Raw genomic sequence first — 15,807 nt, 5'->3', positions numbered from 1 at the left:
GATTATATATCTCCAAAAATTAAATATTAACATCCATCCCAAAAATAAATTTATTAAGGGATCCGCGTTTCAACGTATTCTTGGCGGCATAGAAACCGGGCCCTTGAAAGAACCAAATGGCATTCATCAGCAGCACGTCATCCCTATTTAAAGCTTATCCGTTTGGAAAAAAGGGGGAAAACTTTCTTCTCGCCGTGGCCGGAAATCTATGTACTCCCTCTCTTTAGTAGCATTTTTTAATTCAAATTAATAAATTTTCCCTAACCCCCATTGACCGGAATTTTATTGGAGAGAGAATTTGGTTTATCCAACTCCCCACAAGCGTTCCAGATTTTTTTATCTGAATGTGAAACGAGTGGTCCGTATTTACTTTGCTTTTCTATAAGGGTGTGGTCTCTATAACATCGCAACTTTAAACAATCCAATTAAAGCACATTTCCAAATTTTATTATAACATATAGTTTTGGTGAAAAACAATCATAAAATTATCTAAAACTTTATTTTTATATTTAACTATAAAATTTTAAATTTTAAAAATATTTAAAATCACATAGATCTATAAACATAAAAAATATTGAAAACGGACGATCTAGATAATGTATTGCAAGATACACTATTTTTAAGATTCAAAATCTTTTTGTTTTTTCATACTCGTACTTCTCGATGTCGAGATGATCAGTTAGAGGATTTTTCAACGTTAAAACAATATTTTTCAATGGATTTTTGAGACACAGCTTTATTTCTACATTTTATGGGTGCAACCTTATATAATTTTTTCCTTTCTTATATCGATTCGAGAGTGAAGATGCAACTTTTCTTTTCCTTTCATTTTGCTTTTTCCGTTTTTTGGTTTTTCTGGTAAATGGCTCAACAGTCAAGCCTTTCTTGACTCCCAAGGAGCACAACTCCAAAGCGATCAAAATTTTAAGTTCTCTCTCTCTTGTTTACTGACATGCACATGAATCCCCACCAGTGACGGAGCCATGGCTGCTTCTCTACAAGCTTGGTTTCTCTCTCTTCTCTTTTGTTGTATTCTTTCTCGAGGTTACGATTTTGATCCTTATAAAGAATGCGCTCCTGTCAATTGCTCGGGCATCAATATACAATTCCCATTCTCTGCTGCTTCCAGTCCAGAGCTATGTGGGCTCTTCAAAATTGATTGTGGAGGGTTAAGCTCCCCAACCACTATCAAATTCCTGGACAAATCGTATGATGTTAAGAACATATCATACCCTGAGCGCACTCTCAACTTCACTGCTCCCTTATCTGATTTCTTTGACAATGGGAATTGTTCTTTTCTCCTTCACAAAATTTCCCTTCCGGACCGCATCGAGGGCTTCTATCTTCCTTCCTCCCATGTTAATATCAGCATCTTCTATTGTGGTGATCTCTCTCTCCTCAATAACGAAGAAAACATTTGGGCGCTTAAAGGGTGCGGGAGCGAGAGGAACCAGGAGATTTATTACACTGATAAACAAGAAATAGTAAATAATTTAATTCTTCCATCTACTTGTTCTTGGATTCAGTATCCTGTGCTAGAATCCAGTCTTAAGGCTATGAAATATGGCAATGGATCCTGGCCCCTTCAGAAGCTTTTGACGGAGGGTATTGCCCTTCAATGGGAGCAATTTCCTTCAGGGTGCTCAAATTGCACTAGTTCTGGTGGCCGCTGTGCGTTGAATGCCGCAGATAGAAGGACAATTGCTTGTTACTGCAAGGATGGATTAGCTAGCAGGGAAGCCTGTGACAACGGTACCGGTATTCTTCTATCCATGATTTCATTCTTACCCATATTCTATATCATCGTATAGTTTTTTTTAAGTAGATTAAAATCTGGAGGCTATAAATTTTAATTTTATTTTTTTTGTTAATTTTATTCTTAAAGTTTGAGTAGAATTTTTTATTTTTATTTATTAAAATTAATTATTAAAATTAGGATTTTTAGCCATTAGAATTTGATCTGAACTTTATTAAACTAAACTTAAAAATCCTAATTTTAATAATTAATCTTAATAAATAAAAATAAAAAACTCCACCCAAACTCTAAAAATTAAATTAACAAAAATAAAATTAAAATTTGTAGCCATAAGATTTTGATATGTATTAATTTTTATCGATATTTTTAATTAACTCCTTGTAGCATTCATGATTCGTTGGTAGCTTACCTCGTTGGTTTTGTGAAATTTATAGAGAACATATAATTGTTTTTGGATTGGCAGGATGTTTCTGGTTACCGTTAAATAAAAAATGCTTGTTTTACTGCTTAGTTTGAATGGGAAAGGGGATCACGTTATTTTGCATGCTCGAAAGGGGTTTTTGTGCAGGTCACCAGGTCCAAATAAGTTCAGGGTTCAGGTCCGGATCCAGGTATTATAGACTCGAACGGGTCCAGCTCCAGGTCTGGGTACTATGTATGAATTTCGCGTCGGGGTCCAGCCGTACTGGGACCTACCTGACCCGTTCCCAGCCCTATAATATTGGTGGGTAATATTGCCTGTATTTTTTTTAAAAAAATATTCACACTTTATAAGAAAATTAAAACCGTGGAGAAGAAACCCAACCTGGTCAAATTATTCCGGCTCCGATTCAAGACCTGCTCCATCACGCGTCAATTTGAAACGATTGCGCGTATTAAAGTAAAAAGCCATTAATTAAATAATGGGGAAGAGATCTTCAAGTTCCACCCATCGAGCTTTCTTTCTGCTTCTTCCTCCTCTTGGCACCATGTTTGGCTTTCTCTCTCAAAACACCCACTTGATGCTTGGGTTTCTCTCTCTAAACACCCACTTGCTTCATTCAGAACCACCTGTTGCTCTACTTGTTTTCCTTCCTCTCTTTTGGGTTCCTGTTTTCATGGCGGATTCCTAGTATGAGGCCTGTAGCGCTCACGATTGTGGTCGCATTCGTATCAGCTATCCTTTCGCGGTCGATTACCGGATTCCGGAATTCTGCACTTACAGTGGCTTCAATCTCACCTGCATCAACAACACCCCCTTCCTAAACTTGAACAATCAATTATACCAAGTAAGAGATATCGATTGCCAGACTAGGACCATTTCCGTAGTAGCTTAAAGCATAATTGACGGTATGGAATGCCCCATTCCTAGAATATAATGTCACCCTCGACAATTATCCATTCAGTTACTATTCACCCAGGACGAATGTCCTCCACATACCTGATTCCAGTAAGCCCATCCCTAACCCATTCTCTTCATAGCTTGAGCTGAGAAATAGGAAGCATTAGATAAAGCTCTTCCCCCCAAAATGTTTTTACAACAACTAAAAGTAAAAACTTCCAGTAATTTAGAATCTCATCTCTGTTTTGGAAAATTAAGTAATAAGAGGATTCAGTAACATTCCCAACATACCCAAACTTGTCTGAACTTGCCCTGTTTTTTGTGTTTGTTACCTCGGAGTGATTGTAGACAAAAGGACCCATTATGGGCTTTACTTGAGTTTTCAATTTCGATTACTTTAAAATTGTTAAAAGAAAATGGTCAATTTGGTTATTATGATATTAAAAATATACATGAAGTGGGTATGGGTCCTTCGCTTTGATGAGAGATGAGGGAGGGGGTTAACAAAGACCCGGATGATAAATTTTGGAGAGGGGAAATTAGGCCACTTAAAAACAATTATTTTAAGAAAAAAGTTTTTATCAAGCTTATAATTTTACTTGTAAAAGTAAAGTTGCCGTAACCTAAATCGTCGATTTTATTTAAAAGCAAAGTTGAGGCATCTTTCCAAAGCCACCCACGAGGAGGTATTGAGTGCTAGAGTGCTTACATATATTTACGAATTTTAGTTATGGTATTGATAGGTAGAGTCTCAAATAATGAGTTTTATGACAAACTGCGGCAATAACTTTCACAGAGGATCCGAGTGTAATACTGAAAACATATGCATTAAGCATAATTGAGCATAATCTTAACACATATTTTCACTAGCAGAATGGCAGATCCTTTGACTATGCACAGAGATCGAGAGATTCATAATATACTCATGTCAAGGTACGGGTTTTATGAGTAATTGATTCTATTCACTGTATTACTCATTGTTTGTAGAATGAGTGTAACAGAGATGAGGATATTGAGATGGATAAAGAGAAGAATTTGAAATGAATATTGGGTTTATGTGACTTAATGAGAGCTTGTATGAAAATTTTACATAGTGAAACATAAACTCAGTGGGAGTGTAGTCCTCTTATGGACCATACTAGGCAAATGTAATTTGCCGATACTCGGACATGATCGATGTGCTAGGCTAACATAGTTTGGAAAAACCCAAGATACATGGGAATAGGGATTTACCGAGAAGGATTAGCGGGTTAACCCTTGATGTGGTCGGAGCATGCCCAGATGAGAGCCGAGGGACTGTGTGGCCCTTACGTGTGATGAATAGCCTTTAGAGACATGACAAAAAACCATATCGTTATATCATCACACGGTATATACATAGATAGCTGTATTGAGATTCACCAACGAGCGTGAAGTATATACATATGCAAGATATTATTCCTATGCACCATAGAGTCATGGTTGCATCATGATTTGGAGGGCCATGATTTTTTTGTCTCTAGGCGTGAACCTGAAATCCAAAAACTAGGGTCGCGTCTGTCACACCCCAAGAATTTACAATACTGTTATTCCTGAGATGTGACAGTCAAAACATATATACATCTCTTGATAGGACAAATTTACAATGGTGAATTCTTACAAAGTAACAAAAGAAAGCTTAGGCACAATTACAACATCTTCCAAAGTTGATCCTGACGAGCACTCAAAATGAAACCGCAGTCATCCTGAAAAATATTTACCATAGTTTGATGAGTTTGGCTACTCAGTAAGTGATCATCATAATCCTAAAAATAATCATCAATGAAAGACATAAACAAACTTTCAAAATGGAGGTCAATTAAAAACAATGTGAGCACAAGCATTTATAGATAACAATTTCACTGTCAGAAATGCACAATTAAGCTTAATCCAAATGATTGAAATGCATATAACATTTTAACAGCAGTGCATAATTCAAAAGATTCTACAAAATTACCCTACTGGCGTCCCAAGTAGGTCACCTATATACCCCATCAACGTCCTGATGGGTCCACTAAATCCCTGCAGGTCCATTTATACCTCACCGACGTACCGGATGAGTCAAATTAATCCCTACCGGCGTCTCGGATAGGTCCACTTAAACCTCATCGGCGAACCGGATGAGTCCACTTGCATACTTAAAGTATTTCTAAATCTCTTAAAACATTCGAAAGCAGCAATATCATGTACTCAACATATCACTGAAATCATTAATATGAATTTCACTGAAACCATTAATAATAGTCACTTTCAATAACATTTCAAAAATAACCAATCAAATATTTTGGGCTCAAATTTAGAAAGGTAGCAGTTCGTAAAGACATTCTAGCATAATTGCCAGTTTAATATGTATAGAAAAACTCTTATAGAATTTCAAGAATACAGAATTATCACAATTTATGAGATGTCAATTCGCAATTAAACATTTCACAACAATGCTATAATCAATTGTAAAAATATCAATTTTTAAATAATAAGGCAGTCATTGCACATGAAATTTACAATGTCTAAATATTAAAAAACAGTAGAAAGAAGTCTCACAATTTTACTAACAGCAGAAATATCACATTTATTTTTAATATTTTTATTTCTAAAATTTTCTAACAATAGACAAGAAAAATAAATAAATAAATTTATTTCTAAGAATTTACAGCATTTAAAATTTCTAATATTATAATTTTATTAAAAAGATTATTTTTAAAAATAATGAGGTCACTTGCGCATAAAATTTATCGCGCCTAAAATTCATGATAATAAGCAGAAATAATTATTTTATTTTATTTTTTAAAAAGAACGGATTATTTTTCAAGATAATGAAGTCACTTACCTAAAATATTTGAGAGGGAGCTTCCGATAAAAATTCGGCTAGAGAGAAAGATCTCAAAATTTTCTAGGGTGGCAATCCTCACCTCTCCGAATTTAAATTCTTGTAACATATTATTATATTATTTTATTAGGCTCCACTTCATACCTAAGGTGTTACCGTAATATTATGCGAGAGACGATTAAGGCCCACGTCAACTAAGGACGTAGTAAGAGAAAGGAAAAAGCTTAAACCAAAAGCTTTTGAAAGTAGTAATGGTCCCTAAGGACCATCATGCTCATACAACCGATCACTTATTTAAAATTTTATTTATTTATTTATTTTTATTTTTTTTTGAAATTTTAGGATTATTACTTTCTTTCCCCCTTAAAGAAATTTAGTCCTCTAAATTTGTGTACCTGAATACTGAAAAAGATAGGGATATTTTTCTCTGATATCGTCTTCTCGTCCCCAAGTCGACTCTTTTCTTGAATGGTACTATCATAATATACGGACCAAAGGAATCTCTTTCTTGCGCAATACTTGCACCTTTCTATCCAGTATCAAAATTAGTTGCTCAATGAAGGATAGGTCCTTCCTGATCGATAAAGGTTCATATTTCAAGATATGGGATGGGTCAGGCTGATATTTTCGTAGTGATGATATATGGAAGACATTATGGACGTTTGCCAATTCGGGTGGTAAAACAAGCCTATAAGCGACACCTCTGATTCTTTCCAGGATTTTAAATGGTCCGATGTTACCGTGGGCTGAGCTTTCCTTTCTTGTCGAATCTCATAATGCTTTTTATTGGTGAGATATTTAGGAAAACTCGATCACTTTCCTCAAATTCAAGATCTCTCCTTTGGTTATCGACATAACTCTTTTGCCTACTCTGAGCTGTCCTAAGCTTTTCTCGGATTAATGCTATCTTATTTGTGGTTACCTAGACAATTTTTGGCCCCAAAAGCTTCCTTTCACCAACCTCGTCCCAACAGGTGGGTGACCTGCATTTCCTTCCATACAGGGTTTTATATGGTGCCATCTGATACTGACTTGGAAGCTATTATTGTAGGCAAACTCAATCAGGGGTAAATGGTCATCCCAGCTTTCTATAAAGTCAATGACACAGGCCCTCAACATATCTTCCAATGATTGGATGGTCCTATCTGATTGTCCATCAGTTTGGGGGTGAAAGGCAGTACTAAAGGTTAGTCTCGTCCCTATGGTTGATTGTAGTTTAGCCCAGAATTAGAAGTAAACTGAGTATCCCTGTTCGATACAATACTGATTGGAACTCCATGCAACCGCATTATTTCTTTAATGTACAATTGGGCCAGTCGATCCAAGGTGTACGTCATGCGAATTGGAAGAAAATGGGCAGCTTTGGTCAGCCGGTCTACAATGACCCAAATGCTATCATGTCCTGAATTTGTTCTAGGCAAGCCAGAGACAAAATCCATAGAGATGTGCTCCCACTTCCACTCTGGCACGGGTAAAGGCTGTAACAACCCAGCGGGCCTTTGATGCTCAGATTTTACTTGTTGGCATGTTAGACACTTAGATACAAATAGTGTTACCTCTTTTTTCATATTATACCACCAAAAGGTTTTCTTCAGGTCTTGATACATTTTAATACTTCCTGGATGTATCGTATAACGAGAGTGATGTGCTTCTTCCAAGATAGCTTTCTTCACACTCTCATCATTCGGGACACAAATCCGACCTTTGAATCTTAGCAAGTCTTCACTACATATAGAGAATTCGTCTCTCTTTCCCAGCTTCACCTCTTCTACAATTGTTATAAGCTGAGGGTCTTTTTTTTGTGCCGATCAAATCTGTTGGATTAATTGGGGTTCTGCCTTAATGTTGGTAATCATACTTACCACACCATTAATGGACGGAACCGGATGCCAATCCACTATTTCCTCTAACAATCTCATTTCTTGAATCATTAGATGAGCTAAAACTCCCATAGATTTTCTACTTAGAGCGTCGGCCACAACGTTAACTTTTCTTGAATGATAATGGATTGTACAATCATAATATTTTAAGAAATCCATCCATCTTATCTGCCGCATATTTAAATCTTTCTGAGAGAAGAAGTATTTCAAGCTCTTATGATCTGTGTATATTTCGAATTGTTCACCATATAGATAATGCCTCCACATTTTCAAAGAGAATACTATTGCAGCCAGTTCCAAGTCATGAATTGGATATTTTTTCTTATATTCTTTCAACTGTCTGGATGCATATGTCACTACTTTACCATATTGCATTAATACACAACCCAAGCCTTTATGTGAAGCATCACTATAAATCACAAATCCCCCACTCCCCTCAGGAATAGTTAAAATAGGTGCTGAAGTTAATCGAACTTTTTGTTCTTGAAAACTCTCATCACATTCACTTGTCCACTCAAATTTGACATTTTTCTGTGTCAATCGAGACAATGGGGTTGCGATTCGAGAAAATCCTTCTACAAATTTTCTGTAATATCTTGCTAATCCCAAAAAACTTCGAACTTCAGTCACAGTGCTTGGTTGTTTTCAATTAACAACGGCTTCAACCTTTGAAGGATCAACTGATATACCTTCATTTGATATGACATGTCCTAAAAATGTCACTTGTTCAAGCCGAAATTCGCATTTACTAAGTTTGACATACAATTTCTTTTCTCTTAATATTTGCAATACCATTCTTACATGCTGCTCATGTTCATTCTGATTCTTGGAATAAATTAAAATATTATCGATAAATACTACAATAAATTTATCCAAAAAGGGTGGTAATCTATGCATTTGGCATGTGGATGTTGTTGAAGCTATAATAAAAATCATAAAACTATGCAAAAGCATGATCGCCAGATCTAAATATCTACCAAGATATGGAGTTTTTGGCTCCAAATTTTGTGAAGATATGGATCATGAGCTCCTCTACAAGATTATTAAGTTCCCAAGGTCCATACATCCGTGTGATGAAACGATTGTGCCCTCAATGGTCAGTTCTATTGTTGAAATCTATGATAGAAAATGCGTCAACTTTGAATGGCAATATCTGCCTCGTTGTTGATTTATTTCAGGTGAGACTTGGACTATTGGACTCCTCTTTATGTCCTCTATCATCATGTAAATTTGAAGTCAATAGAATCAGTCATTAGAAAGCGGTATCAGTTAGACTTAGGCATGGTAGTACTGCACACTAGTTTGACTAACGATAAATGTAGATATGCTTCAAGACCTAAATCATTGGAGTTCTGACTGCTATAGAGGTCTGATGTAACCCCAATTTTTGATAAAAAATCCTTTACTTCCATTAAATGAAACTTAAGGGGAATTTGTGCGTCTATAGGTTAGTTCTCTTGTTCCTTAAACATTTTGGGGTCATAATAATATATTTTCACAAACACATTTTGGCACGAACAAACTCTATTCTTGGCTTTTGCACATGAATCTCTTGAGTCTACTCCTCTGAGACTCAAGGATATGTGCTATTTATATGTGTCTTTAGCTTAAGAGTCTGGCTTGACGATGAGAAAGACACCCTCTAATTTTTGAAAAGTAAGGGTATTCGCGTAAAAGAAGCAAAGTCATAGAGAAATGTGAATCATTTTGTGAGGTAAGGAATTTCTATCTGCTCCATATTTATTGGCTATTGAATGATTGTTTTTTTTGTGACTCGTCCAGCAGGCCAACAATGTATGTAACGAGATTTTCATTTTTCTAGTCTAACTTTGTCGTAAATTGGAGAACATTCTTTGCGATGCCACCATGGTTGGACATATAAGTACGTACTAACTAATTAACATTTTTTTATCAACTACTCATTTTATTCTCCTCTTTCTAATGTTGTTTATCTGAATTGCTATTTTGGCGGTATTTGATGGTGGGTCTCTCTCTCTCATCCCAATTATGAGCGCATTCAGACTTCACCAATGACTATTAGATTAGATGGATAGATTTTTATGTTTAGTGCAAATTGTACTTATTTAGTATGAATAATCCAAATCAATGACCATGAGTTTCATAATAATAGTCCTAAAATATTCATAAAATGAAGAAAAATCATGGAGAAATATGGATGATTTCTTGGAGTAAGAAATATCTATATGCTCTATACTTATTGGTTGTCAAGTTTTGATTTTTTGCATTGCGACTCGCCCAGCAAGTAAATGATGTATATAACAAGATATTCATTTTTCAGTCTAATTTTGTGGTATATTAAGAAGCATTCCAGATGATTTCATCATAGTTAGTTATAGAAATATGTAGTAAGTAATTTTTTCTTAATGTTTGATATTAACTACTCATTTTATTCTCCTCTCTCTAATGTTATTTATCTGGATTGCTATTTTGCAGGTAATGTCCTAGTCAATAAAAAATTGAATGTAATAACAGGTCACTTTCTCTCTCTCTCTCTCTCTCTCTCTCTCTCTCTCTCTCTCTTTCATCCAAATTATGCATGCTATTCAGACTTCACCTTTGGTTGTCTAATTGATGGATGGAACTTTAATGTTTAGGGAAAATTATACTTATTTAGAAAGAATAATTCAAATCAATGACCTTCTCCGTATCTCTCTCTCATCCATATTATGCATACTATTCAAACTTCTCCAATGACTATCTAATATATTTTTTTATGTTTAGTGCAAATTGTGCTTATTTAGAATGGATAATCCAAATCACTGACTCAATTTGATTATAATCAACATCATCATTGTTTGATCCTTATCTCAACTATTTGGGGTTAGAAACACGAATCTTGTTTTGTTAATAAGTTCAAGATTCATGAAAATATGTGGAAAAGTTTTATGTTGTGGCTGCCTACAAACACATCCCTCCTCTATTTGGGACCGGCATGACCTGTCATGGTCGAGTTTAAAAATTTCATTTATCATCCTCCGATATTATCCTTACAAACTTTTGATTCCTACCCATATCTTACTCTTGCTATACATCTTGCCACCATGCCATTGCTGCTCATAATTTTTTTTATCTCTTCTTACAGGTCTTTCAATTATAATTACAATGGGAGCAATAACAGTTATACTTGCTATACTTGTAATAATAGCAGTTATTACGATGTCCAAAGACACACTAAAAATGTCCAAAGGAATATTAAAAATGTCCAAAGGAGCAAAGGATCAGAATATTGAGGAGTTCCTTAAGAATTATGGAAATGAAATGCCCACAAGATACTCATACAAGGACATCAAAAAAATGACCAACAACTTTAGGGAAAAGTTAGGTCAGGGAGGGTTTGGAAGTGTATACAAGGGTAAGCTCATTGACGGGCGCCACATTGCTGTAAAGGTCCTAGTAGAGCTAAAGGGTAGTGGTGCAGAATTTATTAATGAAGTGGCAACCATTGGCCGTATACACCACATTTATGTGGTTCGCCTTCTTGGTTTCTGTGCAGATGGTTGGAAAAGAGCTCTTATATATGACTTCATGCCCAATGGATCTCTTGAAAAATTCATTATCTCTGAGATATCTCGAAGCCATCCCCTTAATTGGCAAACAATGTACGAAATAGCTCTTGGTACGAGTCGTGGGCTCGAGTATTTGCACCGTGGTTGTGAAACTCGCATACTTCATTTGGACATCAAGCCTCATAACATTTTGTTGGATCAAGATTTTTGCCCCAAGATTTCTGATTTTGGTCTCGCAAAGCTATATTCCAACAAACAAAGTGTAATATCACTAACTGGTCCTCAAGGAACGATTGGTTACATGGCTCCTGAAGTATATTCAAGAGTATTTGGGGTTGTTTCAGATAAATCAGATGTGTATAGCTTTGGAATGTTGCTTTTGGAAATGGTTGGTGGGAGAAAAAATTTTGATCAACGAGTGACTAATTCTATCGAGGCGTACTTTCCAGACTGGCTATATTCTCGCCTTAACTATGGAGGAGATCTTGAATTGGGAGATATCAAAAGAGAGGAAGAGGAAATGGAAAAGAAGATGATGGTGGTTGGTCTATGGTGCATACAGACCAACCCTACAGACCGTCCAAGTATGACCAAAGTGGTTGAAATGCTCGAAGCTAATTCACAAACCTTAATTTTGCCTCCTAAGCCTGTATTCTCCTCTCCAATTAGATCTTCCCCTGAGTCTCTGCTCGAAGATTCTGGTCACACCGAATTGTCCATATTGTCAAAAGAGTGAATGCTTGGAGGTAGAAACCTTATTTTTAGGAGAGACTTGAACTACACTTGTCATAATTTCAAGGTGAAAATTGTAATTGACCATGATATTCACAGGCAATGTCCTACGATGTGGCCGGCGCTACTCCTCACCCTATGTAAAGAGATACATTGACGTGAGGTAGCCTAATCAATACACTTCATTACTTGATTGATAAAAGTGACACTCATATTACATATAACAATTTCTTCTTTTTATTTTCTATAAAAAAAACAAGTAGCTGTACTTAGGCAAGTTACTCGAAATCACCCAAATAACTTGTCTCAGCCAAGGCCCAAGTACCTCGTCTGAGTCGATTTTTTTAGCACTCTTGATGGGTGAACAATAATGTTATACGTGAAAAACCCCTATCTCTTCCCTCGCCCCCACCCCCTTCCAAAGCTTTCATTACCTTACCTTGATTCATTGGTATAAACTATTAGTGCACTAGACTTTTTCTGATCTTTGACTCTAAACAAATCTCTTTATATTATTTATATTTTATGGTTTATTTTGCTGCTTATATTGAGAATGATGATGAACATCCTTTGAATTCTAAACAACTAATAATTATCCTTTTATTGGGAAGTGACAAACGCATCATTGTTTTTCATTGGTAACATTTTTGTAATGCCAATCATATAATGCTTCATGATCTCATAATCAAGAGAGCATCAAACACAATTGGTTTGCTTCTAGCGGTCTCCTTTGGTTGGTGTGTCATGCCACCAATCGATGTGGTTGCAACAGACAGTTATAGGGTCTGTTTGATAACTGGAAATATGTTCATGAACTGTAAATCAGAAGTTCTTAAGTTCTGTGAACTTAAAAAGTTCATGGTTTCTGTGTTTGATAACCTCTCTGGGAAGTTAAGAAGTTACTGGTTTTTGTGTTTGATAACCTGCTAGGAAGTTTAGAAGTTTCTGGTTTCTGTGGTTGATAACCTCCTAGGAAGTTAAAAAAGAACTGGGTATCTGTATTGGATTAGAGAAAAGATTGGTTTTCATCCCATTGGCAAGATTTACATTTTTCATATGTCGACTACTAATACCACATGATAAAAAGGCATTTTGGTTTCTAAATCGGCCTATAGTCTTTACCAAAAAAAAAACATCATAGGGGCATATATCATCTTGAAGTTTCCCAAAATCAGTGGCAGTCACGTAATTTTTATAAAGCGTATATCATCTTGAAGTTTCCTAAATCAATGACAGTTATGTAACTTATATAAAATAGGTTTTGTTTTCACATAGTTTCCATCTATAGACTTCCACAGAAAATAGGTTTTGTTTTATGTTTCTTTTTTTGCAAAGGTGCACATAGTTTCCATCTATAGACTTCCACAGAAAATAGGTTTTGTTTTATGTTTCTTTTTTGGCAAAGGTGCACATAGTTTCCATCTATAGACTTCCACAACAATAACAAGTCATATGCAGCCAAAATTAAAGCAGTCTAGAGACAATGTTCCATGATAGACTTCACGCAAATGTTCCATGATAAACTTCATTGCACCTCAAAATTAAAGTAGTTTATAGACAACGTCAAGCACAACCTCAATTTAATTAAGTTTAAACAATAACCTGTAATAATTTAAATATACATAATTCAAAATGTAAGAACTAAGAAATTAGCCGATCCAAACACACATGCACAATGCAAGCAGTAAGAAATCAGCCCATTCGACAATAACCTGTAATAACTTGAGTACTATTTACATTCAGCACTGATGCATCTTTATCCCAGCCTAAAAAATATAGGTCATTGACCATTAAAAATATACGTCATTCACAAGTCATGCATACAACATTTGTGCTCTCTCTTTCTCTCTCTCTCCCTCTGTCTCTCTCCACATGTTGTTAACAATCTTTAAGGCCTTACTCCTAGCCTTGGATGGACCATCCGTACTAGCATCTGAATGCTATGGGCCACCTCTGTCATGGCTTTAGTCATGGAGTCAGTGAAGGTGGGTTGCTTTGATCGACGATGTGTTCCTGTCGAATTATGGGACCATCGCCTTTTTTATCCAGATGATACTGGGTCATCAGATGAGGATAAACTAGATTCGACATGGACTTTTAAGGGGGGGTCATCAGATAATGCAGTGTTGGGCCTTTCTGGCTCAATTCTAATGCCACCCCCAATCGATTTGTAAGTCCCATCAGCCGTGCTGCCCTCATAGATCGTACTTAGCAGCAAATATTCGGACAAAGTCTTGTTATGATTCTTATTTGCCAATTCATTCTCCTGCATTCGGGCAAAGAATTGCTTTATAGGAAAGTACATGTAAACAAGCCCAACCTCAACAAAAATCAACCATTCCTCAACATCTAATAACAACTAATCAACAAGAATGGCTTTTTGGGAAAGTACACTATAATCAAATTCACTATAGAAAACATAGTCCATTCAATCATCATCATCCACGTAAACAAGAAAATCAAAATTTTTAATGGAGACAAATCCTTGTTTTAGCTCATAAAAAATAAGCTCACAAGGATTATTATCCAATACGAACAAAACCATTGTTTCATCATGCTAATTTCCTATAATAAACGTCACTACAGCAATGCTTGCGGCCAATGTGAATGCAATGGTCACTGCAACAATTGTGAACAAAACAAAAGAACTAATACATGATGAGGTTGCAGTGACCGTTGTTTCAACGTGCACTTTTATTCATTTTTCTCTTGAAAAGAATTTTCATCATTTTTGTACAATCAGTCCGAAAACAAATACATGCAGCACTTTTCCCTATTTGGAAAAAACTATTCATGGAGATCATATTATTCTCTATCACCATAGCAAAACAAACCATAGTTCAGAGAATAAATCGAAAAACTCAAACCAAGAAAATAAAAATCAGTATTGCATAACTAATAAAGAAATAGAAAGCCTATAGAACTACACAAATGATTAAAAAAGAGAAGATAATTAAAAAACACAAAACTTCTTAGAAATCAATTAAGCAAGAAGATATAAATCATAATAACAAGGAAACCTACAACTTCCACCATAGAAAACCAACACCAAATCCCGGGTATCTCCACAAACAAACAAAATGGTAAGCAAAAACCATAACAATAACTCAAATGGTAAGCAAAAATCATAACACTAGTCCAATGAAATTTAGGGGTTTTGCTAAAATTCACAATTTACAATTGGGATTTCTACAAAAAGCGGGACCATGGAGAAGGAACCCACAAAATCAAATGAATAACAAATATAAACACAGAAAACGCAATTGTGCCAAAAAAAAGAGAGGAAACCCTATGATTCCATAATATGGGCAATCTAGAATTTCTCGCACATATGATACACCAAATCAAGCATTTTTAGCACTAAAAAAAGTGATAATAGCTAATATCACACGATCTTAGAATATTTTCGCATAGAGAAACCCTAATTGTTTGAGCAAGAGAAATAGGTATATAGAAAAAAAAAACCATACCTGTTAATGGAGGGTGGGAGGTTGGTGACTCGAAAAAGGCTAGGAAAAATGGATTTTACGAGTTCTTTCTAGGCCAGTTTGATGGTGGAGAGAGAGCTCTCTGCGAACCACAAGATCTGAGAGATGGTGGAGATAGAGTTCGAACCTGTGTGAGAGATGGCGGCAGAGGACTCTGTTGCTTCTCTAGTTTACGAAATGTTGAGTAGCTAGGGTTATCGGGGGGGGTGTGTGTTGGGTTTATAAAACAACATTCCAAGTTTGAGTTCCAACCCTTGG

At 35.7% G+C, this 15,807-nt stretch overlaps 1 protein-coding gene and 1 long non-coding RNA gene across 4 annotated transcripts; one reads left to right on the top strand and one right to left on the bottom strand.

Moving 5' to 3' along the window:
• The first annotated feature begins 413 nt into the window (after nt 1-413).
• LOC18432208 (rust resistance kinase Lr10) lies at nt 414-12,263 on the top strand. Of its 3 annotated transcripts, none has more exons than XM_088855602.1 (3): nt 414-1,758; nt 10,257-10,295; nt 10,906-12,263. In XM_088855602.1, exons 1-3 carry the CDS (start codon nt 984-986, stop codon nt 12,063-12,065), a joined length of 1,974 nt encoding a protein of 657 aa, XP_088711728.1. In that variant the 5' UTR covers nt 414-983; the 3' UTR covers nt 12,066-12,263. The 3 variants fall into 3 exon arrangements, with proteins under 3 accessions (XP_088711728.1, XP_088711729.1, XP_088711730.1); XM_088855603.1 differs by having other exon boundaries at nt 477-1,752; XM_088855604.1 differs by lacking the exon at nt 10,257-10,295 and having other exon boundaries at nt 477-1,758.
• Nucleotides 12,264-13,659: 1,396 nt separating this feature from the next.
• On the bottom strand, nt 13,660-15,807 carry LOC148779017 (uncharacterized). The gene is made up of 2 exons (XR_016047361.1): nt 15,532-15,807; nt 13,660-14,327 (listed from the first exon to the last, which is right to left on the bottom strand). It is a non-coding gene; the product is annotated as an uncharacterized LOC148779017 (long non-coding RNA).

Source organism: Amborella trichopoda, chromosome 13 (genome assembly GCF_054954075.1).
Source record: "Amborella trichopoda isolate Santa Cruz 75 chromosome 13, AtrichopodaSantaCruz75HAP2 v2.0, whole genome shotgun sequence".
Classification (NCBI taxonomy): domain Eukaryota; kingdom Viridiplantae; phylum Streptophyta; class Magnoliopsida; order Amborellales; family Amborellaceae; genus Amborella; species Amborella trichopoda.
Note: the sequence above shows the minus strand (reverse complement) of the source record. Positions and strands in the feature narration are given on the sequence as shown.

Coding starts and splice junctions, on each gene's coding strand:
- LOC18432208 (XM_088855602.1), top strand. CDS start 984: ATGGCTGCTTCTCTACAAGCTTGGTTTCTCTCTCTTCTCTTTTGTTGT. Junction 1,759..10,256: donor AGCCTGTGACAACGGTACCG/GTATTCTTCTAT, acceptor GCTATTTTGCAG/GTAATGTCCTAGTCAATAAA. Junction 10,296..10,905: donor AAAATTGAATGTAATAACAG/GTCACTTTCTCT, acceptor CTCTTCTTACAG/GTCTTTCAATTATAATTACA.